General features: G+C 49.3%; 2 protein-coding genes across 7 annotated transcripts in view; both read right to left on the bottom strand.

Annotated features, from left to right (window-relative positions):
- abca4b (ATP-binding cassette, sub-family A (ABC1), member 4b) overlaps positions 1 to 18640 on the bottom strand; it is a 77688-nt gene extending 59048 nt beyond the window's left edge. The window contains exons 1-8 of the mRNA XM_056293357.1: positions 18575 to 18640; positions 17103 to 17196; positions 16752 to 16893; positions 16479 to 16618; positions 14137 to 14264; positions 12704 to 12901; positions 6681 to 6770; positions 1182 to 1419 (exon numbers count right to left, since the gene is read on the bottom strand). Of these exons, the coding sequence (XP_056149332.1) occupies positions 1182 to 1419; positions 6681 to 6770; positions 12704 to 12901; positions 14137 to 14264; positions 16479 to 16618; positions 16752 to 16893; positions 17103 to 17196; positions 18575 to 18640 (1096 nt within the window). The remainder of the gene's footprint in view (positions 1 to 1181; positions 1420 to 6680; positions 6771 to 12703; positions 12902 to 14136; positions 14265 to 16478; positions 16619 to 16751; positions 16894 to 17102; positions 17197 to 18574) is intronic.
- Positions 18641 to 21169: 2529 nt separating this feature from the next.
- LOC130123689 (rho GTPase-activating protein 29-like) overlaps positions 21170 to 26941 on the bottom strand; it is a 57013-nt gene continuing 51241 nt past the window's right edge. For all 6 annotated transcript variants that reach the window (XM_056292941.1, XM_056292942.1, XM_056292943.1 and 3 more), the window contains one exon: positions 21170 to 26727. In XM_056292941.1, the coding sequence (XP_056148916.1) occupies positions 25543 to 26727 (1185 nt within the window). In that variant the 3' untranslated portion in view covers positions 21170 to 25542. The remainder of the gene's footprint in view (positions 26728 to 26941) is intronic.

Below are 26941 nucleotides of genomic sequence, written 5' to 3'. Positions count from 1 at the left end.
GAGGAGGGGGGAGGAGGGTGGGGTATAAAAATAAAGACAGAAACTGAGCGAAAGAAAAGTCAAAGAAAGGGAGCCTGTAATCAAATATGAGAGCATCAAATTGGATGATGCAACTGGATGACATCACACAACCCGGTCCACATCCTCCCCCGAGCTGCAGAGAGACCGTGGCGTTGGTTCCGACATGCTCGAGACTACCAGATGGGTGAGTTGAACCATATCAGGGCAATTCGGATAGCGTCGTGCAAGCTGCCAGTCACAGACTTGTGTAATCAATTTCCTTGTAAAGCTGCCACAAAGGGTTTTGGGTTTTTGCCGGCTTTGCGTGTCCCTGTGGACAGAAATGGTGGCGTTGCATGGGAAAACGATTTTATTTCGCGTAATCGATATCACTTCTTGCAGAGATCTACTACGTTCATCCTCGGGTCACACCTCTGGTGGAGGGGAGCGAGCGATGTAGGGATGCTTTAGAATAAGGGGTGTTTACAAAATAGACAGGTAGTGAATCTCTAATGGTGGCTTTTAGTCCCGTCTGTGCACTGTAGGTCATTTCATCAGATTTAACGGGGAATCGATCCCACGGACAAGCATTTGGAGTCATTACACGTCAATATTTTATCTTCTCCCTGATAGGCCAATTTGATTCCGTTGGTTGTGTAAAGGCACCGAATTACACGGACAATAAGCCTCAAACAAGGCTCAGCGTTTTCCATTTCTATTTTTCAAAGCTATCCAGCATGCCGAATTTCGCCACAAGAGGGCACTGCTACATAACCTCACACGAACAGGAACAACTTTTGGATCTGTGGAAACATAAAATCCGGGTGAAAATCAGTTTAAACCGATCTGCTCCTTTTGAAAAAAAATCTGGGTATTTTTTGGTGAAAACTGAAGACGCTGAGCCTTGTCCTCACAGTGGCTTTAAACATACAGCTGTAAATATCTGAAGTTAGAGATGCACGAGGTATTGATCTGTGACAACCCCGGGGCTCGAACCCAGGACCTTCTTACTGTGAGGCGACCGTGCTAACCACTGCGCCACCGTGCCGTGCCGCCCCGCTTTGGATTTAAGTGGACAAAAACAAACCCTACGAAGGTATTGACAGATGCTCTTTTAGGTAACAGACAGATAATATTTGACCCGGTCCTCACAATCACATCTACACCTCCTCTCCACTCACTGGCAGTCCGGTCATAGACGTAGTCGTGGCTCTTGGTGCCATTGACCCCCAGGAACATCTTGTAGTTGTTGTCCTCGTACCAGTTGAAGGAGAGCACCCTGGAGCCACCGCCCTCTGGGTACCCGCAGAAGAGGCCGGACACGGTGGACATGAGCTGGGTGAAGGAGGAAGGACCCCCGGTTTGGAACAGAGGGGAGATTGCCTTGACAAGGTCCTTGGTGCTGTCCTGCTCCCTCAGCTGGGGACAAGGGGGGGGGGGGTAAAGAGAAGACAGCTGTCATCTCAAAACTTGCTTGGCATCAGTTTGTATTTGTAATTAGTCAAGAGAATGATCATCGTCTGTCTTTGCTCAAAGTGCCGACAAAGTCAGTTCTGAGTTTCCAGGTCTGTGGATGTCGCCACATGAGAGCATATAAATGACCATCATAGGAACTGATATGAGAGTCAATTTCTGTTCTTGTTTTTTGGAATTTCCCCCCTTTTCTCCCCAGTTGTGCTTGGCCAAATACCCCACTCTCTCGAGCCGTCCCGGTTGCTGCTCCACCCCCTCTGCCGATCCGGGGAGGGCTGCAGACTACCACATGCCTCCGCCGATACATGTGGAGTCACCAGCCGCTACCTTTCACCTGACAGCGAGGAGTTTCGCCAGGGGGATGTAGTGCATGGGAGGATCACGCTATTCCCCCATCCCCCCTGAACAGGCGCCCCGACCGACAAGAGGAGGCGCTACTAGTGCGGCGACCAAGACACATACCCGCATCTGGCTTCCCACCCACAGACACAGCCAATTGTGCCTGTAGGGACCCCCGACCAAGCCGGAGGGGGGTAACACGGGGATTCGAACCGGCGATCCTGTGTTGGTAGGCAACGGAATAGACCGCTACTCTACCCGGACACCCCCATGAGAGTCAATTTCATGTGACTTTTTGGTGATTAACAAATGGAATAGAGTTTATATCTGCGAATGCTATTTGCTACTTGACTCAGGCTATACACACACACACACACACACACACACACGCACACACACACCACTTCAACTCTACTATAAGGGCAGTACAATATCATCCATGTAACCCTACACATCTGACACACTTTAGGATTTCCAGCGACTAGTCAGACTACAGGGCTTTATAGTTGGGGCCATTTTTCTTCTTCTTCTGTGTTTATTGTCTTCACCTGTTTGTCACCTTGTTTACGGCCTGTCGTGCAGCGCACCACTGACGTTTATCTTGATCACATTCGGCCACTGTGTGAACTGCCGAACATAAACGCTCACAAGAAAACAATAGTTTGAAAGATAAGCAAACATCTTGAGGACCACCTCAGCTCCGATGACAAGGACAGGCCGAGGGTGGGCTAAATATCCTCCCATTGATGGAATGAAAAATCACTTCCCCCGCCCTCCCTCCCCCAAGTGCATTTTTTGAAATTTACGTATCATTTCCTCTGTAGAGAATTGAGGGAGGGTGACGCCCCCAAGATGACTTTTTGACATGTCTTTATGTCGTTCTCATAGCTCGGTCATGTGACGTAACCAGAACTAGTTCCACCCCCTCCTTTTTCTCCCTAACTGTGTCCGGCCAATTACCCCACGTCTCCTCTGATACACGTGGAGTCGCCAGGCGCATCTTTTCACCTGACAGTGAGGAGTTTTACCAGGGAGTTGTAGCGCGTGGGAGGATCATGCTATTCCCCCCAGTTCCCCCGACCGACCGACCAGAGGAGGCACTAGTGCAGCGACCCGGATACATACCCACATCCGGCTTCCCACCCGCAAACACGGCCAATTGTATCTGTAGGGACGCCCGACCAAGCCGAAGGCAACACGGAGATTCGAACTGGCGATCCCCGTGGTGGTAGGCAACGGAATAGCCACCCATGCCACCCGGACGCCCCTAACTTGTTCATAGTTTGAAGGTACACAGATTTCAAAAGGTCAAGAGCTAAGATACGAAATCAAACCAACGTGTATTCAAATGTCAGGCCTGAATATGTCCCCTGTTTTAACGGGCATCAGGCCGGTACAGCTGAGTCACGCCAGGACGATGACGCCACGCTCATTCACAGACCTAGGGTCTGTTATTATGGCTTGTAATCTCACTACGGGTTCCAGACTTGGCTGTAATGCTGCCTCCATAGTGGAAAGAGCACCAGCGGCCCTGTTTACTATGAAAATGACTCACTGCACACACGTCTCTCCCTCCAAGGCACGCACAACTTACCCACACACATTATATTTATACATACATACACACACACACACACACACATACATACATAGATATACTCAGGGAATACACACTCCTGATCTTTTTTTCACTCCCCTTTCCTTCCTATTACGCTTTCTTTCACTTGTTTCAGAAACATACATAAACAACAAACACACACACACACACACACACACACACACACACACACACACACACACACACACACACACACACACACACACACACACACACACACTAAAATGTTATGGAAGGAGAGGAGAAGGAGAGTTGGCCAGCCTTTCTGTCACCACAGCGATCAGGAGGTTCCACCTACAGGATATGTCACCTCATAGGAATGTCTCTCTCTCTCTCTCTCTTTTCCTCTCCCTCTCTCTGACCCCCGGCCAAGGTGATGATAGGATACACAATCCCCCCCGGGACAAAAAGTAAACGTGTCGAAACATATTTGCTCTTTGACGGGCTTTGTGTGTGTGTGTGTGTGTGTGTGTGTGTGTATGTGTACACCGATCAACCAAAACATTAAAACCACCTGCCTAATATTGTGTAGTTCCCCCTCGTGCCGTCAAAACAGCTCTGACCCGTCGAGGCATGGCCTCCACAAGACCTCTGAAGGGGTCCTCTGGTATCTGGCACCAAGACATTAGCAGTAGATCCTTTAAGTCCTGTCAGTTGCGAGGTGGGGCCTCCATGGATCTGACTTGTTTTTCCAGCACACCCCACAGATGCTGGATCGAATTGAGATCTGGGGAATTTGGAGGCCAAGGCAACACCTTGAACTCTGTCATGTTCCTCAAACCACTCCTGAACAGTTTTTGCAGTGTGGCAGGTCACATTATCCTGCTGAAGGAGGCCACTGCCATCAGGGGATAACCTTACCATGAAGGGATGTACCTGGTCTGCAATGATGTTTAGGTAGAGGGTACCTGTCAAAGTAGCATCCACATGAATGTCAGGACCCAAGGTTTCCCAGCAGAACATTACACAGAGCATCACACTGCCTCCATCAGCTTGCCGTCTTCCCATAGTGCATCCTGGTGCCTTCTCTACCCCAGGTTAACGACACACATGCACCCGGCTAACCACATCATGTAAAAGAAAACTTGATTCATCAGACCAGGCCACCTTCTTCCACTGCTCCAAGGTCCAGTTCTGATGCTCACGTGCCCATTGTAGGTGCTTTCAGCAGTGGACAGGGGTCATCAAGGGCACTCTGGCCGGTCTGCGGCTACGCAGCCCCATACACAGCAAGCTGTGATGTATTGTGTGTTCTGACTCCTGTCTATCATAGCCAGCAGTAACTTTTTCAGCAATGTGAGCTACAGTAGCTCTTCTGTGGGATCAGACCAGACAGGCTAGTCTTCACTCCCCACACACATCAATGAGCCTTGAGCGTCCATGACCCTGTCGCCGGTTCACCGGCGGTCCTTCCTTGGACCACTTTTGGTAGGTAGTGACCACTGCATACCGGGAACACCCCACAAGACCTGCTGTTTTGGAGATGCTCTGACCCAGTCATCTAGCCATCACAATTTGGCCCTTGTCAAAGTGGCTCAGATCCTTACGGTTGCCCATTTTTCCTGCTTCCAACACATCAACTTCAAGAGCTGACTGTTCACTTGCTGCCTAATACACACACACACACACACACAAACACACACATATATATATCATCTCATCTTCAGCCGCTTCTCCGGGGTCGGGTCGTGGTGGCAGCAAGCTAAGTAGGGTACTCCAGATGTCCCTCTCCCCAGCAACGCCCTCCAGCAACTCCTGGTGGATCTCAATGTGTTCCCAGGCCAAATTGGACATGTAGTCCGTCCAGCGTGTTCTGGGTCTAGCCCGGGGTCTCCTCCCAGTTGGCCGTGCCCGGTAAACCTCCAAAGGAAGGTGCCCAGGAGGCATCCTAATCAGATGCCTGAACCATCTCAACTGGCTCCTTTTGATGCAAAGGAGCAACAGCTCTATGCCGAGCTCCCTCCGGATGTCCGAGCTCCTCACCCTATCTCTAAGGCTGAGCCCAGACACCCTACGGAGGAAACTCATTTCAGCCGCTTGTATCTGCGATCTCAACCTTTCGGGCACTACCCAAAGCTCAAGACCATAGGTGAGGATTGGAATGAAGATTGACTGGTAAATTGAGAGCTTTGCCTCCCAGCTCAGCTCCTTCTTCGTCACAATGGTCCGGTACAACGTCCACATTATAGTCTGCTGATGCTGCACCCATCTGCCTGTCAATCTCCTGCTCCAGCCTACCCTCACCCATGAACAAGACCCCAAGATACTTGAACTCCTTCACTTGAGGCATATATATATATAGTATATAGCTGAGGTGTGTGTGTGTGTGTGTGTGTGTGTGTGTGTGTGTGTGTGTTCTTATTCAGCATAATTTGTTAGGACCATTTTGACCATTCCTCAAAAGCTGGTCTATTTCAGGGTTAGGATTTGGGTTTAGGGATAAGTTTAGAAACAAGATAAGGTTAAAGATTAAGGGCTAAGGGTTGAGGTTAGGCGTGTAGTTCAGATGGTTGAGATTAGGGTTGGGGGCTTGGGAGTGAATGCAGTCAGTGAAGGTGCTCATGAGTATTGAAAAGCAAATGTGTGCGTGCGGATGTGGGTGTTTATATCCTTAAATGGCGTAACGCTTTCAAAATCATGTCAGATCGATTGAATCTTTTATCGATTCAGTAAACCCTTCAGAGGACAAGTGCATGTCAATCCCCAACTCTCTCTCGCTCCCTCTTTCTCCATCTCTCTGTCCTCCCTTTCCCAATATTTCTTCTATGAAACGTACATACAGCATATTCACTGATGGCTTGGTTAGAGTGTTTTGGTTGTTAATGCAATGGTCTATTCTATTCTGTTCTGTTCTATTCTATTCTGCTCTGTTCTGTCCTGTTCAGTTCTATTTCATCAAGAAAAGTGTCAGTCTTTTTAGTGTCCAGGTCAGTGACCATTAAGCCTGGCAGGATGGAGCTGCACTGCTTTACATACATATTCAGCCAGTTAACAGAGGGGTACAACCACCGATACACACACACACCCATGCCTATACTACCTTCCCACACACACTTGCGCACTCATACGTGTGTTCGCCCTGCTTACTCATACACACATTGTTGGGCCCATCACTTTGAGCCTCCCCGTTTGCTTTTCTCATACAGGGACCTGCGGAAGAGGCTAGCTTCCTGGAGGATAAATATAGCAGGGCCTCCATTCCTGGGGGACTAAGGAGAGGCGAGGATGGATTTTACTTCGGGAAACTCACCACTTGGATCTTCTCGGACACCGCCGAAAGAACTCGACCCCAGGCGTGAAGGTCAATCCCCTCAGAGCTGCTGTCCATTACCCGAGGCATCTGGTAAATGAAGTCAAAATACATACATACGTTGGACTTCACAAGATACAAGTCAAATTCATTGATAAAGTCTGGCCAAATTCAGCGAAACTCCTTAGTCTCTGAGTGCTTTTACAAACCAACAAGATTGACCCGGAGATAAGAAACAATAGAGTAGACGCCATTTGTGCTGTGATGCTTTAACCTCCATTGACTTCTGGAGCCTATGTGGTGAATGCATGCGGGCAGATTTAGCAACTCCCCTTAGTGGACTAGTCCAATGATGGTACTGAACCAACATGTTCTGTAAAGAAGTTGTGACCAGACTACTACTAGTTTGAGTCCAGAGTAGAAAATTATGTTGGGCGAACGAGTGGCATTGCGCTACCTGGTTAGTTACCGTAGAGGTACCCTTGAGTAAGGCATTTACAACTAACTACACTAACTGCAGGGCATCACTGGAAAAGAGCATATGTGCTCAGCTAACTTCATTCGTTCATTTACTATACCCTCCTCATCCAATTTAGGGGTCATGGAGGACTGAAGCTTCCATGACCAAGAAAAACAGATAAAACACCTTAGACGGGTCGTCAGTCCTTCGCACTCTCATTGGTTTCTGATCTACCCTGCAGACTGTCAAATTTGAATACAAAGAGAAGATGCCCACCCTTAACTACAGGCCAGTGGTTCTCAATCAGGTCCTCTGGTACCAGAGGCTGGTTTTCTATTCTGCCAGGTAGTTCATCCCATTCGCCTGTTGCTCCAGGTGTAAAACCTCCATGATTGGAGGCTGGAAGAACTGGAACAACAGGTGAGTGTAATGAACGACATGGTAGCATAAAAAACCAGCAGCACCGGTGGTACCAGAGGACCTGATTGAGAACCACTGCTATAGGCTGTAGCAGTTCATTACGTTCTGATCCTAGTTTACTCCTGAGGGCTGGCGTATTTTTCTATATGTCCAAAGAGCACTTCCTCTTGACTAAGGGGGTATAGCCTCTCTTAAATTTCTGGAAAAACGGAGTATCTGTGTGAACCTGCCATTGCACTTAAAAAAGCTGTCATAAATTTGATACGGTGACGCGTTAAAAATAATCCACTTGGCCACTTTTATCTCTTACTACTTGAGGCTGAAGCAATTAGCAGTAGGTGTTAAAAAGGGCCCGGTCAGGGTACAGCGCCGTGGGCTACGGAAAGGCAGCGTGCCAAGACAAACGCCCGCGTGAGATATCCTTCCTCTCACATTCCTCACGCCTGCATTTCAACGAACGAAGGAAGGCGAGAGGCTGGGAGCAGGAAGAGCGAGAAAGCGAGGGAGCAAGGGATGGGAAGGTAGAGAGGTTGACAGGAGAAAGGAGTTCAGAGTTAGATGAGGAGAGGAAGGGGCTGGAGGTCAAAGACCTCGACTTGGGCTCTACTACGCCTCAGAGGTAAGGGGCTTTCAGCCTAATGAGTTGACACAAAACTCAACATGCTGCTGTAAGCGCCCTGCTAATGCACTGCACACCCATGAATAGACTTGGTATGATCCAAGCAACTAATTTAGTCTCCCAAACACGTCTTTTTTATTTTTATTTTTCGACTTTCCCCCCTTTTTCTCCCCAATTGTATCCGGACAATTACCCCACTCTTCCGAGCCGTCCCAGTCACTGCTCCACCCCCTCTGCCGATCCGGGGAGGGCTGCCGACTACCCAGTGAGGAGTTTTGTCAGGGGGACGTAGCTCATGGGAGGACCACGTTACCCCCCCCCCCCCAGTTCCCCCTCCCCCCTGAACAGGCGCTCATTCTGACCAGAGGAGGCGCTAGTGCAGCGACCAGGATACATACCCACATCCGGCTTCCCACCCGCAGACACGGCCAATTGTGTCTGCAGGGATGCCCGACCAAGCCGGAAGCAACACAGGGATTCAAATCGGCGAGCCTCATGTTGGTAGGCAACGGAATAGACCGCCACGCCACCCGGACGCCCAAAACACATCTAACACGTAACAACTGTGACACAAATAATATGAAGATGAATGGTGAACACCAAGAAAAAGTGTGGCAAGTCGTTGTGGGATCAAGTTTGAAGTGTATACCGGTTTTTGTCAGGCAAGAAACAACAAGAATGTACAAAACAACACATGAGCCACAATACTGGCCCTGTTGACTTAGCGACTTGATTAACTTTGTTCAGCACTGGACTTTGTCCCATGTTATTTGGTTCAATAAAGTCAATAAAGTCTCTTCTGTTGCTTTCTGCTCAGCCATCCATCTTCCCTCGGTCAGGTGACACTTTTACACCCTGGCTGTCTGGTTTCGTGGGGGAATCGGGTGTGCTGGCGGCCCAGTACAGCAGCACATGTTCGCAGTGTATTTATATTAGACACAGCGTCACGTCTTAAAAGACTACCTGGCAGGCTGGGGGGTGGGACCAGGCTAAGCCCATTACAGAAATAGGCCAAGGAGGATAATGCCGTGTCAGCCCCCTGAGCCAGTCACCAGATTCCCTCTGCCTGAACCCCGGCACCCAGCCCGCTGATAGGCTTGTAGGTCAAAATGCTCCAATTTAGCATGATATTGTTCTTTGTTGGTTAGTGATAGAGAGTCTGCTAGAGTTTTAGAAAAAAATCTGTCTCCTGAATAGGTTTATATACGTATGTATATGTTCACCCTCTGATGGTCAAATGGATAGGAGTGCAGCAGCACCCCCTCTGACACTGTTTGGGGTTAGGTATCTTACATCATCCTGATTTACATGATTAAAGGTATCAACAAAGCTAGCAGGTTGCTCCAAGACTGGTAAGCAAGTCTGGCAGAATAGCCAGCTGGCCAAAAACAGGCGCCTGGGGATTACATGCAACAGGTTGGCCCCTCCAGTAGTTTCTATGTGGACACAGTTCAGAGCCAAATATATGCTAGTCCTATAGGTTGTTGTGGTAGGAGCCTGGGAGTGGCCAAAGTGAGCAGGAAATACAAAAATGTGGCACATTTTATGCTCATGACATCAAATCATGCCCACATCCTTCTAAATCTACGATATTGAGGTTTACTTCATCTGGAAATAACGAAATCATGTTCATGTTTTCTCAAGTCGTACTCTCGAATAAGTAAATGTGATGTGTGAACACACAAATTGCTGTCATTTAGTTGCACTGGCTGCTGATTAGTATAAAAACAACAATGAGAATCATAAAGCATGATAGAAGTGGCATTGCATTGATAATAAGGTCAAAACCAGGGAGTATGGAGCCCAACAGTGATTACACGAAAGCACTAGATAGCATTTTGTGCCCTCTATTGAATAAATCACAATCTCGAAATAGGAAGAAAAAAAAAGTCATTTGACCTTCCTGGCTCTGTAGTTGTGCCTTGAAACTATATGTGTTGATGGTTCTCTATGCACAGCACGGTGGCGCAGTGGTTAGCACATTCGCCTCACAGCAAGAAGGACCTGGGTTTGAGCCCCGGGGTAGTCCCACCTTGGGGGTCGTCCCGGGTCATCCTCATTGCAGAGTTTGCATGTTCTCCCCATGTCTGCGTGGGTTTCCTCCGGGGGGGCCAGTTTCCTCCCACGGTCCAAAGACATGTAGGTCAGGTGAATCGGCCGTACTAAATTGCCCCTAGGTATTTGTGCGTGTGTGTGTGTGTGTGTGTATGTGTGTATATATATATGTCAGCTCTGTGTAATGGACTGGCAGCCTGTCCAGGGTGTCTCTCCACCTGTCGCCCAATGACTGCTGGGATAGGCTCCAGCATCCCCGCGACCCTGAGTAAGGATAAGTGGTTCGGCTAATGGATGGATGGATGGATGGATGGATGGTTCTCTATGCATTGCACCCTATGAAAGCCACAGGAAATGTGTCAATGCACTGGGACTTTAAGAAACCCATCCACCGTGTTTCCATCTCTGTCGCCATTGCACCGCCGTGCCCTCATCAACTACACAGAACATATAGTATACCCCACAATATAATTTCTGTGTCATGCTGCCCTCATTTTGGTATGCACCTTACTGTCATGTGAGCTATCACTGTGTCTCTGCACAGCTGTCCTATTCCTAACAATCCATGTTCACTGGCTGTTCACAGAGATGCTCATTTTGATCTCATTTTTATAGACAACATACCAGAAATAACAAGTCCTATGGAGGTAACAAAAGAATGGGGTTTTTTTTGGAAAAAATATGAATTGTGATGCAGCCTGAAATTCATCTTTGGTAAAGGTTATGTAAATTAATTTCTTTCAGAGGAATTATTCCTCCCCTTTTCCTCCCTAATGGTATCGATCCAATTACCCCACTCTTATGAGCCATCCCGGTTGCTGCTCCACCCCCTCTGCCGATCCGGGGAGGGCTGCAGACTACCACATGCCTCCACTGATACATGTGGAGTCGCCAGCAGCTTCTTTTCACCTGACAGTGAGGAGTTTAACCAAGGGGACGTAGCGCGTGGGAGGATCATGCTATTCCCCCCTAGTGTTCCCCCAAACAGGTGCACCGACTGACCAGAGGAGGTGCTAGTGCAGCGACCAGGACACATACCCACAGCTGGCTTCCCACCCACAGACACGGCCAATTGTGTCTGTAGTAGGAACGCTCGACCAAGTCGGAGGTAACACGGGGATTTGAACCGCTGATCCCTGTGTTGGTAGGCAACGGAATAGACCGCTACACCACCCGGATGCCCCTCAGAGGAATTATTCTGATTGAATTATTTGAGCGGTGTTTTTTGTGATATTTCTAATTGGTTGGTGCTGTAGTAACATCTGGGTAGGGGCGCATCTTGGTGAGCTACACCTTTAAGGTACAGGTGGGTGTGGTGCCAGAGGGGTATGTAGCCAGATGGAGAACAAATAGTTTTTGACCGCAGCAGACATAGCTTGAGTTTTGATCCAAAATGAATTAAGAGACATCTATATAAAAAAGAGTTTTTGCATTGCACAAAAGAGTACTGCGCATTTAAAAACAAGAGTCTTGCAATTGTTAAGGAATATGCAACGCAAACCAAGTTATCCTACGCCACTGCACCACACAACACAACACAATATAGTCCTGCAAATCATCTTAGTGTTTCGTTAGGTAACTGTGCAAAGGCGTAGGTTAAGCCCGGTTCACTGCAGCTCTTATAACTGATGTTACAGTACGACAACCACAAGCTGAGGGGCTGGCGTCTTTACTTCGCTCTTATCAGAAAGTCTGGTTTGGGAAAACTGCACAGGAAGACTAAACAAGACACGCTCTCCCCTCCTGCACAGCAACTACGTTCAGTTTGCCCTTGAGCAAGGCACTCAACTCCTCGGCTGACAATGGCCAACCGCGCAGACAAGACTGTGGTTGTTCTTGGCAGCTCCCGGGTGTGAATATATGAAGGTCAATGCAACCCTGTCTCCACCTTTAATTACTCCCCCAGGCTGTCACTACACATCAGAGAGTGTTTTCGAGGAGGATGTGTGATTATAATGTGAGTTTGAAAACGAATAATATCACACTCAGGTGCCTTTGAAATGAAGGTTTTAAACTCCTGCCCCGGGCTTGACAAAAGCTAACCACAGGTGTTGGGCTCAGTCCCACCCAAATATGTTTTCCTTGTGTCTCGCCTGCACTTTCCACACGCTTTGCTTTGCCAGTATCTCTATAAAGAAAACACCCGCGTAGTGAATACACCTCTAAAGCAAACAGCGAAGGATTTAGGTCTTTAAATGGTTGAGCACCCGCTCAATTCCCAACTTTTGGATTCATATGTACACATGTATGCCTGTGCTTGCCTACAATTAAATCCTACCAAACCTTCCCACCTGTGTCTGTCCCGCTCTGTCTTCCTCTCTTCCACCCTGTCCATCTCTACTTTCCCACATCTCAAACAATAAATACACACTAAGTGAGAGGACGGCTGTGAGCCCCCATCCACACCCTCCTCACCCCACATCCAACCGATGATGACAGTTAAAAAAAAGCCAAATGTAGTCCACTAACCAGTCGGAAGATCTTGAAGAAGTCCAGGTTAGCGTAGAGTATGTCCTCTATCCTCTGCAGCCTCTGCTGGGAGAGGGCACACATGGCGTTCCTCACCCCGTACAGACCCCTGCGACTGGGGAAGATGATGAAGCGCTCCAGCAAGACCTGGCTGCAGGCTATATCTTTCAGCTGCAGGTCTGGTATACCAAAGGCAAACTGCAGAATGTGACCAAGAGGAAGGGATTTGTTAGTGCCGTGTAAGGGAGCCCGTAAGGATGTTGAGTCCTCAAGTTACTCCAGCTATCACCATGCAAATTAAATGTGTATCCAAATCTTTTATCTGAGTAATGATGAATTTTACCCCTGCTGATTAAATGTACGGTCCGTGTAAGCATTCTGTCTGCATTGTGCCGGATCTGTTTTTATACACAGTATGCGAGTATGTGTGTCTATTAGCCTCATCAACATGTGTTGCTGATATCTAAAATTGAAACTTGGATTAACCAAAATTAGGGCTAGCAAGTCTACACATCCGTGGTCGTCAACTGCGCTAACCAGTCAACTAAAGGGTCCAACCCGTTAGCCAAGGGCTAGCGAGTCTACACATCCGTGATCGTTACACTGTTACACGACCCCCCTCCTTCAGGACTTATCAGCTCCCTCATGCCTCTGAGCACATATCAGAATCAGAATCCTTTATTCATCCCTGAGGGGAAATTGCGTCCTATTACAGACACTCACACTCTAATACAGAAAAAAACTAAAAACTAACAAAATACAATAAAATAAAAACAAATAGAAATAAAAGATGAAAAATATATAAACATATGTGCACCATGCTCCAGCATGGTGCAAATAACAGCCTATCTATACTGCACTACCGCAGCACAAAACAAACAGCACAAACGACACCCGACAGGGTATAACAAGTGGAAGGGCCAGTCCAATGACCATTAACTCTGAGTGTCTGACACTCTGAGGGAGGAATCGTAAAGTTTGATGGCCACAGACCGGAATGACCTCCTGTGGCGCTCGGCGGTGCATTTCGGAAGAATGAGTCTGTTACTAAAAGTACTCCTGATATGCATCCCACCGCTGCCACCAATGTAGCAAGAATTCAGGGAGCAGCCGGGAATCGAACCTGGGTTCCTCGCACCACGGGTGACTGTGCTAACCAGTCATCTAAAGGGTCCAACCCATTAGCCAAGGGCTAGCGAGTCTACACATCCATGGTCGTTACACTGTTACACCAGTAAAAACAGCTAAACTGAGCCAGTATAATGTGCTACTTCACGATGTCCACTTTCTTTCTATCCATCCCTGTGCAGTCCCTGTACTGGATGTCTATTATTAATTAAACTCTAAGACAATAACAACATTACTGTTCACTTAACATTCATTTTCATACACTATTCAACTCCCCTTTTCTCTTGTCTGTCCCTGAACGTTACCTGTTCCAGACGTAATTGCGCATTGACCAGCTGGTAGACAATGGAGTCGGGGAGGGCCGCGTCTCGCAGCAGGAAGGCCGTGAGAGTCTCGTCATCCTTCAAAATGTCGTCTATCCTCAGCCCACGACCTGGATGGGATGATGAGGGATGAAGATAGCACGATGTTAGAATCACTAATAGAGAACTCAGGGAAAGACAGACGGGGACCAGATGGCACAGAGGGCACTGCTCATGATCAGGCAGATATGGAGGGATTCTGTGTTTTCAGAAAACAAGGTGTGGGGGCGTCCGGGTAACGTAGTGATCTATTGCCTACAAACACAGGGATCACCAGTTCAAATCCCTGTGTTGCCCCCGGCTTGGTCGGGTGTCCCAACAGACACAATTGGCCGTGTCTGCGGGTGGGAAGCCGGAAGTGGGTATCTGTCCTGTTCGCTGCACTAGCGCCTCCTCTGGTCGGTCGGGGCGCTTGTTCGGGAGGGGGAACTGGGTGGAAAAGTGTGATCCTCCCACGCATTACGTCCCCCTGGCGAAACTTCTCACTGCCAGGTGAAAAGAAGCGGCTGGCGGCTCCACATGTATCGGAGGAGACATGTGGTAGTCTGTAGCCCTCCCCGGATCGGCAGAGGGGGTGGAGCAGCGACCGGGACGGCTCAGTAGAGTGGGGTAATTGGCCAGATGGAATTGGGGAGAAAAGGGGGGAATAATCCCCCCCCAAAAAAATAAATAAATAAAGGAGTGACAAGCGAGGTGAAGAACATCTTTACATGTAGGCCTTTGATGAGTGTCAGCTGACACTTCCTGTTTATTTCCACAAATGTTGTAAATCTGCACCTCCTCGCACAGCTCATGAATAACCCTGCACAGCTGTACGAATGAACAAAACATCCAGCGTATTAGCCCGGATAAACAAAAAGCAACAAAGAGGACGAGGGGTTGTTTTGGAAGCCCCAAAACAACCCCGGTGGTTTTTATATCTGCGCGTCCCTCATATCAAAGACTGGTTTTTCATGTTTGGGGTATGTTTCAACGAGCTGGTGAAAGAACTCGTAAAAGAAAAAAAAAAGGGGGGGATGAATAGAAATGAAGGAGCAGCGACACTCTTTGAAGAACACGAGACAGACGCCAAGAAAGACGAACGCAAGGGAGAACGTAGAAACCGAGACAAGCTGAGAAAAGCCTGGCTGCCAAAGCTCCAAGACAAAAACACAAGACCGCACAATGCCGTTCGTCTGAGTCTGAGGCTGTTCAGGCACGAGGTCTCGTCCAGTTTACTGTAACGGTTAACTGCCATTGATCCACTTATTCATGTGCAATACTCCTGCTTTCTTTTTTCTTTTTTTGATTTTTTCCCCCCTTTTCTCCCCAGTTGTATCCGGCCAATTACCCCACTCTTCTGAGCCATCCTGGTCGTTACTCCACCCCCTCTGCTGATCCTGGGAGGGCTGCAGACCCCCACATGCCTCCTCCCATACATGTGGAGTCGCCAGCCGCTTCTTTTCCCCTGACAGTGAGGAGTTTCACCAGGGGGACGTAGCACATGGGAGGAGCATGCTAATCCCCCCAGTTCACCCTCTCTCCTGAACAGGCGTCCGGACCGACCAGAGGAGGCGCTAGTGCAGTGATCAGGACACATACCTACATCCGGCTTCCCACCCGCAGACACGGCCAATTGTGTCTGTAGGGATGCCCGACCAAGCTGGAGGTAACACGGCCCCGGATTCGAACCGGCGATCCCCATGTTGGTAGGCAACGGAATAGACCGCTATGCTACCTGGACGCCCACTTATGCTTCCTTGAAGCATAATATGACTGATAAATATGAGTAGGGGCTACAAAGTGGTGGTGATCGAATTGACTCACAAAGCCCTACCCCCCATGCCCAGGTATAAGATAAGATGCACTTTTATCAATCCCTGTGGGGAAACTCATCTTCTGCATTTAACTACCCCAACAGGCACTGGAAGCAGTGGGCAGCTGCAGTGCCGAGGGACCAACTCCACTTCTTCTTACCATTGCCTTGCTCAGGGGCACAGACAGGAATATTGACCCTAACATGCATGTGTTTTTGACAGCGGGAGGAAATCGGAGCACCCGGAGGAAACAGGCATGGGGAGAATATGAAAACTCCACACAGAAAGGACCTGGGACGGCCTGGGGTTCGAACCCAGGCCCTTGCTGTGAGGAAACAGTGCTGAACCACTAGGCGTGCTTTCAAAACTCTCTCCCTTTCCCCATTACTTTGCATGCAAAAAGGCCATAAAACTGCTACTGTGGCATTTTACATCAGGGAGGAGTGATGCTGCTGTCTCTCTCAGAGCCCACACGGTCTAGACCGGTACCTGACACTAATGACGGGTTGCTGCGTAGGGTCTCCATGAAGTTGGAGAAGGAGGACAGCTCCCTCCATATTCTGCCAAGCTGTTGGGCCTCGGTGTCGTTGAGGAACAGCTCCTGGATGTCCGTGTAAAACCGGGCCAGTCTGAAACACAGAAACCAGCCGTGCGGTCTCAGAACTCGCTCAGTTCACAAACAGTTCAACTCTGAAAAACACCGGGTGGCTTTTTCCTGTGCCGGCAGTGATAAATGGCAGTGGAGGCTGCTGTGGGTCTTACATGGAGTTGTTGTAGTTGGAGACGACCCCGGGGGCCTCGCCCCTGGTGGGATATCTGAAACAGGGGTTGTTGGCATTGCAGAAGATACCCTGGATCCAGGGGAGGATCCCCGCTGAGGGCATGGCCTTGTTGGGGAAGTGACCTGGGTGGAGAAACAGCACAGGGTGCAACTTGTCAGTGATTCCACACAGGAGCTGTCAAAGTGCAATTACACACTGTGTTTGTTTCCAAGAGACGACAACAGCAGACAGGTCCTGTCAAAGTATGACAGACTAAAGAAGACGGTGACAATTAGCAGAGGTTTTGAACCTACACATTGAGTCAGTCAGTCAGTCAGTCAGCATGCCTTACATTCATGTTGTCTGTACAGCGGGTTGGCTTTCCTCAACCAAACCAGACCGATGAATAACACCACAGGCCACAGGATCTCAACCAGGAAGCGGATCTGGATGCAAACAAGTCACATGAGGTCAGACTCAAGCATGAATGTAGACGGACTGATTAAAACACACTCATCTGATTTGCACAATTCGATTCAAACGGGTGCTGTCAGCCTCCGTAAAATACAAAACAAATATGTCATGTTGACACACACGTCCCAACGGCGTCTGTACTGTGAGAGAGGGTCTAGAAGAAGATATCGTTGGGTCAGTCTGAAGTCAACAAAGCTAAGCATCTATTTGTCCGTTTTCTTTTTTTGGATCCCCCCCCTCTTTTTCTCCCCAATTGTACTTGGCCAATTACCCTACTCTTCTGAGCCGTCCCAGTTGCTGCTCCACCCCCTCTGCTGATCCGGGGAGGGCTGCAGACTACCACATGCCTCCTCCCATACATGTGGAGTCGCCAGCCGCTTCTTTTCACCTGACAGTGAGGAGTTTCACCAGGGGGACGTAGCGCACGGGAAGATCACGCTATTCCCCCCCGGTTCCCCCGCGAACAGGCGCCCCGACCGACCAGAGGAGGCGCTAGTACAGCGACCAGGATACATACCCATATCCGGCTCCCCACCCGCAGACACGGCCAGTTGTGTCTGTAGGGACGCCCGACCAAGCCGGAGGTAACACGGGGATTCGAACGGGCGATCTCCGTGTTGGTAGGCAACGGAATGGACCGCTACGCCACCCGGACGCCCCCCCCCCCCCCATTTGTCCGTTTCCTTACTGAATTCAAATAACCTCACGTGGAGATCACCACACAACATCTTAGCTGACGACTTAATTACATCACTCGGCTGACAGCAGCTAGACAAGCACACCAGCAAGGGCGGGTTGACCCCTGCTGTGTCTCTGTCTGTTCATCTGATTCATGTAAAGCACCACGGGGGTGGAGGATCCAGCAGCACAGTACAGTCCTATGACAGACAGACATGTGTTCTATACTGGATTATAAATCAGACGTTTGCCAGTCCCAGTTGAACTGTTTCTGCTTTGGTGTCTCTTGGTTGCAACAGGCTCGGCCTACAAACGTGACAGGGTGACCCCTGGATAACTGCATTTCGAAGCACATATAGAATATTTGATGCCGTTTCTTAGTGTTTTTATTCTTAATATGCATCCTGTCCCACTGTGGTCTTTCCTTAAGTGATTTGGGACTATATTTCAATTCCCCCTTGACGAAGATATTCTTTATCCCAGTGGCACTCTTAATAATCAGACGTCAAAACACAAAAACTGCACATTTTACCTGTTTAATGAACCCTAGACATTGCAGAAACACATCTTAGCTTCACTCGTATGTCACATTGGTTGTGTGTCTGATGTTCAGTTAGCTGGCGGAGCACCGTCGGTAAACAACTTCAGTGTAAGCAGGGAGAGGAGGAGTACCTTCTGTCTCTTGCGCAGAGTCCAGTTTTTCCACAGTAACAGGCGGATTTGACTGCCCGTGTTCATCGCGCTCCAGTTCAACCCCTGGAAGGGGTCATCAGATGGTGGCAAACCTGGAAACGTGGCATTCGACCAGTGTTGACCATCCAGGTGACTGCATAAAACTGTGCCTCACCCAAACCCACCAGCCACGACACACAAAACTGAGACTGTCTGTGCATGTGTTTGCGTGTGTGTGTGTGTGTGTGTGTGTGTGTGTGTGTGTGTGCATCCAAGTCCACATGCATGTTTTGGGAATGACGCCACCCGCCTACCTCGCCACACAATCACATAAACTTGTTTCAAAACGCATCAGTCCCTTTTGTAAGACGTCGAACACGGCAAAACCCGGCCCCCTAATGTCAACTGCACGCACACAACCCGCGCACGAGGCCTTCAGAGACACAATTACCCCGGACTGTGGGATTTGTTGGCAGACCGACGCAGCGCGGGGATAAACACCTGTCTTATAAACAACGAGAGAGCGGAAGAAATAAAAAGGGGACCGCGGGACCGAAACAGGAGACGAAACGCCGTCATTACGCGTCTGACTCGTCTCGCCGTCCCATTACTCAAACAGCAAATATGCACGACGGGTTTAAGACCGACAACACCGTGCAGAGGCGGTGCGGGGGAACGGGTCTAGGGCGCGCACACGCACACACACAGATACCTGCCAACACTCACTCCCCCAGCGTGAGGGTGAAAGGACAGCACGAAAACAGAAAAAACCACAGGGGGGGGGACACACGCGCACACACACACACACACACACACACACACAGGATGTAACCTGTTCACGGCACCGGTCCCCACTTCATTCCGCGACAAACGATAAAAGTTCAGAATCACGTAAACACACAGTGACACCCACCCAGAACCCTTTACATTAAGCACCGAGCAGCACCACCCACCCAGAACCCTTTACATTAAGCACCGAGCAGCACCACCCACCCAGAACCCTTTACATTAAGCACCGAGCAGCACCACCCACCCAGAACCCTTACATTAAGCACCGAGCAGCACCACCCTGGCGGCATTAAGGTGTCTCAGGAAAACTGCTGCACAGCGTCTCACCGCCGGCCCCCCCCCCCCGTGGTTTTACACCACCCACCCCCATCAGCAAAACAGCGGAACAATCCCCAAATATCGAGGGAACCCGCCTGCCCCCCGAGCCTTACCTCTAGCAGGAAGACGCAAACGTAGCCCGGCACCCAAGAGAAACAGAGGGGGGGTGGGGGGGGAGGAGAAATAACGGCGCTCGCTGAAGGCGGGAGGAAGGGCTCGCGCGACTGCCCCGCAGCCTCCGGGTCAGCGGCCCGCGCCGCTAATCTGATTGCTGTAATCTCCCGGCTCAACCTGGACGGCCGGGAAAAGACAGAGGAGCGACAACGGCCGTCTATTCCGAGGCAGGTTTACGGGAATGTTTGCTCGGGGGAAGGCGGCTTGGGCCGTGTGTCCCGTGATACGAATGTCAGCCGGTACGATTCCCGGCCTCAGGTCATTTTGATCAGCGTGCCCTTGAGCAAGGACAACGAACTTCCACCCATTTGCTCGTTCCAGAGCCTCTCGAGGGGCCCTTCACGCTATGGAAAAAATGGCTGTGTGTGCGTGCGTGTGCGCGCGTGCGCGGTGACCTTTGGGCGAAGGGAAGGATAATGGCGGCGTTTAAATGAGAGGGCTGCTCATTGAACAACGCAGGTGAGTCGCCGCTCTGACGGAGAGCGGCTGACGTAATCCTGAGCCGGGGAGACGGGTGAGGGCCTTCGCAGCGGCCCGGCGAAACCAGCTCCGACTGTGCGCTGACGGCTAACAACAGGGGTCCCCAATAGGCGGCCCGCGGGCCACGTCCGGCCCGTGACGGGCTGATTTATGGGCCGCGAGAATTTTTGGAGAAATGCCAGAAGGAATAATTTTTTTTTATTTCCCTACCAAAAAATAAAAAAACCTTTAAATTTTTTTTGGAAATAAAAAATTGTTTCTTCCTTCTGGTATTTCTGCACATTTTGTTTGGGAACACTATTCCAAACATAATTTCAGCAATCGATCCGACAAGAAATGCTACCTTGTAACTATCAATTCCACCCCGCATTTCCCCTTGTGGGCTAGTCCAGCCCCTCTCACTTGCGTATCGACACCAAAACTAACTAACGAACAACATGCTGCTGGAAATTGAGTGGCCCGTGGTTTTAAAAGTGGCCCTAAAAGTGGCCCTCTATGAAAAGTAATTGGGGACCCCTGTGGCTAACAAGCTCGCAGCTCCCGACCGTGTCGCTAACGCGGAACCCCGCGTAGCTCCGGCGCTGGGGCGGTGAACGCCGGCAAGCACAGGCAAGAAGGGAAGCCCCGGAGCCAAAACCGGCGATAACGGATCCATCGCAGTCAAAACAAAGGTGATGAGAGATTACAATTACAGCAACAAAGTTAAACCACTGGCTCGGGGGGGGTCATGAAAACTTCAGGTCACAAATCCAAAACCGGCTGACAGCCTGACAGCTTTCCAAAACAGGTTTACGACAGAGAGGAACACAATCTCCACCAGGCAGCGACGAGAGTTTGAACTACATGTTTAATTTGCAGCAAGAAGTGTTGCACGTCTTTTCCCGTGTCGTCACAATAATTTGATAGGACGAGAGAGAAGAGAAAAAAAAAACGATACCGTGACAAACACACAATACACATGAATACAAAACGTAAACAGATACATGAGGCGGACATACTGAAACAAATGTACCAATCAGAAGATTACATTTAAAAAAAAAAAAAGGCAAAAAGTGTTGAACTTCTCGTTTTAAGATGCAAAGAAGGAAGTCGTGGACCCGGACAGCGAGTCGCGCGCTCGCCCTCGCGGTCACAGTAAACTAGTTCATCTCCATGGGGGAGGGAGGGAGGGGAGGAAGGGGTGCAAAGGAATGACACGCTGATCGGGCTCTATGGTTAAACGTGTTCAGCGAGGCTTGAGAGGGCTGAAAACGAAAAAACGTCACGTGTTATTATTCGCCTGCCCGTGAGCTGCTCGCTGTCGTCAATTCAGCGACTTTTCATACCCCGTTAGTGACGTCACTCCTCAAAAGTCACTAGAGAACAAAACTTGCAACTCCCCCCCCCTCCCCAATTGTACCTGGCCAATTACCCCCACTCTTCCGAGCCGTCCCGATCGCTGCTCCACCTCCTTTGCCGATCCGGGGAGGGCTGCAGACTACCACACATGCCTCCTCCGAGGCATGTGGAGTCGCCAGCCGCTTCTTTTCACCTGACAGTGAGGAGTTTCGCCAGGGGGATGTGGCACGTGGGAGGATCACGCTATTCCCCCCCAGTTCCCCCCTGAACAGGCGCCCCGACCGACCAGAGGGGGCGCTAGTGCAGCGACCAGGACACATACCCACACCTGGCTTCCCTCCCGCAGACGCGGCCAATTGTGTCTGTAGGGACGCCCGACCAAGCCGGAGGTAACTCGGGGATTCGAACCGAAGATCCCTGTGTTGGTAGGCAACGGAATAGGCCGCCACGCCACCCGGACGCCCAAAACTAGCAACTTTTTTGTGATGTTTTGGTGAATAATTGTGTTGACGCCAGTACTATTAACAAGTGATATAGCGGTAAAAGTAAAAAGAATTTTTTTTAAAAGTATTCACCCCCACCCCCCTTTGGAAGTTTTCATGTTTTACAACATTGACTCAAAGTGAATTTAATTTGGCTTTTCTGACACTGATCAACAGCAAAAGACTTACATCTCAAAGTGAAAACACATTTCGACAAATTAATCTAAATTTATTACGGTTATTAAACACAAAGTAATTGATTGCATAAGTGCCTGCATATTTGGCAGCAATTGCAGCCTTGAGAGCCTGTGTGGATAGGTCTCTATCAGCCTTGCACATCTGGACCCTGCACCCCCCCCCCCAATTCTTCTTTGCTCTAAACTGCCCGAGCTCTGTCAGGTTGCATGGTGATCGTGAATCAAGAGCCCTTTTCAAGTCCAGCCAAATATTCTCATTTGTACTGCGGTCTGGACTCTGACTCCAGGACATTAACGTTGTTGTTTTTAAATCATTTGTGTGCAGCTTTGGCTGTATGCTTGGGGTCAGTGTCATGCTGGGAAACAAATCTCCTCACAAGTTGCAGTTCTGCTGCAGACTGCATCGGGTGTTCCTCCAGGATTTCCCTGTATTTTGCTGCATTCCTTTTACCCTCTACCTTTAGAAGCCTACCCGGGCCTCCTGCAGAAACATCCCCCGCAGCATGACGCTGCCACGCCACCACCGTGCTCCACGGTGGGGATGCTGTGCTTGCGGTTATGTGCAGTTTGCTTTATGCCACACACAGCATCTCATCTGATGGCCAAAAAGCTCAATTTTGGTCTCATCAGACCGTAGGACCTTCTTCCAGCTGACTTCTGAGTCTCCCACATGCCTTTGGGCAACTTTTAGCTGAGATTTGATGTCCCGACAGCGGCTTTCTTTTCGTCACTCTACCATACAGCTGCGACTGGTGAAGAACCCAGTCACAGCACCGTCTCCCCCGTCTCAGCCACTGAAGTCTGTACCTCCTTCAGAGGAGTCATGGGTCTGTTGGCCTCCCTCACCTGTCCCCTTCTTGCACGGTCACTCGGTTCAGCTATAAATCTGGCCAGAGTAGCCTGTCCTCAAAAACTATGTTCTTTCCATTTCTTAATAGTTGACTAAACATACTCCAAGGGAGGTTCAGTAACTGGGAAATTTCCTTGTATCCATCCCCTGACTTATGCTTTTCAATAACATTTTCATGTTTCGTCTTCACGGTGTAGTCTTTGCCGGGATACTGACTCACCAGTAACTGGATTATACTACAATCTCTTGAAACATCTTGGCTCCACACAGGTGAGCTCCATTCAACCCAAACCAACTGGCTGCACCAGTCATGATTTAGGAGAGCCACATTAAAAGAGGGCGAATACTTACACAACCAATTATTTTGTGTTTTGTACTTGTATTTGATTTCGATCACGTTGTGTAGATCTGTTTGTACTTCGACATGAAAGCCTCTCTGTTGATCCATGTTTAAAAAAAAAAAAAAAGCCAAATGAAATCCACTGTGGTTTAATGTTGTAAAAAAATAAAACATAAAAACATCCAAGGGAGGGATTACTTTTTATAGGCACTGTTGGCTATCATTCACCTTCTCCCTCCCCCTCCCCAACCGCAGCCCCTTCTGTCCCATGCAATGCAGAGGAGAAAACAGCTGGCGTGTCATCAAGCGAGCTCTTGTGATTTTTGAGGCGGCCAAGTTTCTTCCCTTACAGCCTCGTGCCTACTGAACACACTGAGCGAGGTCGTTTGTCCACCAGAGACCTCTTTCAAAGGAGGTCGTGGTTGAGATGAGCGTTTGGGTAGTGTTATGTGCAAACTGGCTGAGGGGTACTGGGAGGAGATGCTGCAATAAAGTTTCCTGACATAAAAAAAACAAAAACTCCTTCTCATGTTGTGCCAATATGCAAATAAAATGCGAAATAAAAATCAGTTGTCAGCTATCAACACAATTTGTTTTTGTTCCGCGTTTTTGTTTCTCCTCTCTTCAACAGAGTAGATCTAGCGTTCGTTTCCTCTCTGGTCCCGCCCCTCCTTGATTCTAATTGGCTGCTGGAACTTGGAGTGACATTAAACTAGTTTAAACTTTTTTTTGTTGTTGATTTTTCCTCCTTTTTCTCCCCAGTTGTACCCAGCCAATTACCCAATTTTCTGAGCCGTCCCGGTCGCTGTTCCACCCCCTCTGCCGATCCAGGGAGGGCTGCAGACTACCACATGCCTCCTCCGATACACATGGAGTTGCCAGCCGCTACTTTTCACCTGACAGTGAGGAGTTTCACCAGGGGGACGTAGCGTATGGGAGGATCACGCTATTCACCCCCAGTTCCCCCTCCTCCCCGAACAGGCGCCCCAACCAACCAACCAGAGGGGGCGCTAGTGCAGCGACCAGGACACATACCCACATGCGGTTTCCCACCTGCAGACACGGCCAATTGTGTCTGCAGGGACGCCTGACCGAGCCGGATGGCAACACGGGGATTTGAACCAGCCATCCCCGTGTTGGTAGGCAACGGAATAGACCGCCATGCCACCCAGACGCCACCAAAGTAGTTTAAACTTGGAAAGGAGGTGGCGGTCTCACACGGCTAGGCTCCAAAAAGAGATCGGGTGCCCTCATCGTGTCGAGAGCGCTCACAGCACGACCCTTCCATAGAAAACATCGCAAAACAGGCCTCCAGTGGACACACCACCAAAATCGACTGAATGCAAATTCACCAAGCCCTTAGTTGCCTGGACTCACTGGCAGTATTTCCTTGCATGTATTATACAGTGCATCCCCTCGTGATAAAAATACCCCATGTTAAAAAACACTTTGCTGGGGGGGCACAACACCATACCTTCTAAACAGAGTTTAACATTAAACGGTAACATTGGAATTTGAACCTGAATTGAGTTAAGTGCATTGTGTAGTTAAAATAAAATATTTCATGACAAATCAATTACTGTACATGTACTTAATAACTGTATAACTGAAACAACAACAAAAAGATAAGGCTTACAATCCCTCTTTACAGACGAGTCAATCCTGTGGCTGGCAAAACGTTCTTTAAAATAAAGAAACTGGCAAAGAATCTGTGACTCAAAACACTTCCGACCGAGCACGCTGGCTTCTCATTTTCACCACATGCGTGTTTCAAACCCTTGGGAGACCGACAGCTTTGACTCTGACATGTAACAGAGAATATATTAGCATATGTAACACTTTTATGGTTCATTTTCACAGGCCTAAACTCTCTCACACTGGCCTTCTCCAATTAAAAACAAACAAACAAACAAACATATATGTGTTTTCTTTGAATATACACTATGGCACAGATACACGCATACTTACAACATAAGGAAAGGTTTTTGGCTTTGTTATGTTCAGACAAAGTGGGCTTCTCTGTGTTCGAGCTCCTGTAGCCGCCGAGGACGCAGTCTTTGGTAGACGGGTTTTGCGTCGCTGGGGCTCAGGTCATCTGGACTGCTTGGGGGCGGGGACTGGGGGGGTGACAGGGTTGTGGAGGTTGAGGTTGTGACCTTAGGTTCACCAGAGCTATCTTCGGAGTCCTGTGCCTGGAGCATTGTCTGTGGGGGGCTGATGTGGGTAGGGGAGGCGGTGACTGTCTGGGTGGTGTTGGTAGGGGCCTGAGAAGAGGTTGTGTTTGTGGTGGTGGTGATGGAGGTGATGGTAGTGGTCCAACTGGGAAGTGTCCTGGCCCTGCTGCCTGTGGAGACAGGGGGCTTGTAGAAAGTTCCGGGTGGGGGCTGCAAAGTCCTAGGCTGCCTGAATGTAATTGGGAGGTTTGAGGAACAAACAAGTTCACTGACTGGGTTATTTGTGTCAGTCTCCTTTTTGGACGTCCAAACAGGTTTTACTGACACCGTATAAGGGTTGTTGGGGAAGATAGTACTAACACTACTAGTGGTAGTGATCCCAGATGGAGCAGACACCAGCGCTGATCCAGCAGTAGCCGGTGTCAAAGGTTTTACCGGTTGTAATCCGGAGCCGGCTGGTGGCAGGTTGGCAACTATCATGGCTGTCCTGGGAGTGACATCGTAGTGCTTGTACTTCCTGTCCCAAGTCCTCCTCTGCATTGCCTGCGTGTCGATGAAGGGCGTAATGAAGTAGGTGCTAACCCTGGATGAGCCACCAGGGCGAGCTTTCTCTGGCTCAACCATCTCCTGTATTGTGTCTGGGGTTGGATCCCTCCGGTTAGGGCTAGCATTAGCATCAGCATTAGCAGCGTTGCGACTATTCCTCTCGCTGACCTGGGCAGGAGTGGGCAGTCGCTCCAGGGGCATGCTGATTGGTCGAGACAGGAGCCTGGAGCGCTGTGTGCGTAGCTGCACTTTCAGGGGCTCAGAGGTGGAGGGGACATTGGGACTGGGCCGACCAAACACCAGCGTTGACCTCTGAATATCAACAGCATCAGATGCTTGGACCCCGTTGAGTCCATCCAAAGCTGAAAGCGCTCTTCTATCAGTCCCTGGCTGGACCTCCTGAACCTCATCCAGGATATGAGAGGAGGGAATCACTGATGAGTGTCGTTTATAGACTTTAGCATTCTGCAACGAAATTGCACAAGAGAAATTAATAAAGTTCTCATGAATTTCTCTCACTGTGTGTGTGTGTCCTCTGGGACGTGAAGCCCAGCTGACAACTAGAAACTATCGCTTTGGTTAATTTCTTGCATTGTATTTAGTTGAACTGAATGTTGGTGTTAAATTAAGTGGAGGAATTTTAACGGACTCTAAATATAAAATAAATATAATAGGTTGG

This window comes from Lampris incognitus, chromosome 14, assembly GCF_029633865.1.
Source record: "Lampris incognitus isolate fLamInc1 chromosome 14, fLamInc1.hap2, whole genome shotgun sequence".
NCBI lineage: Eukaryota > Metazoa > Chordata > Actinopteri > Lampriformes > Lampridae > Lampris > Lampris incognitus.
This window is presented reverse-complemented; position numbering and strand designations above follow the sequence as displayed.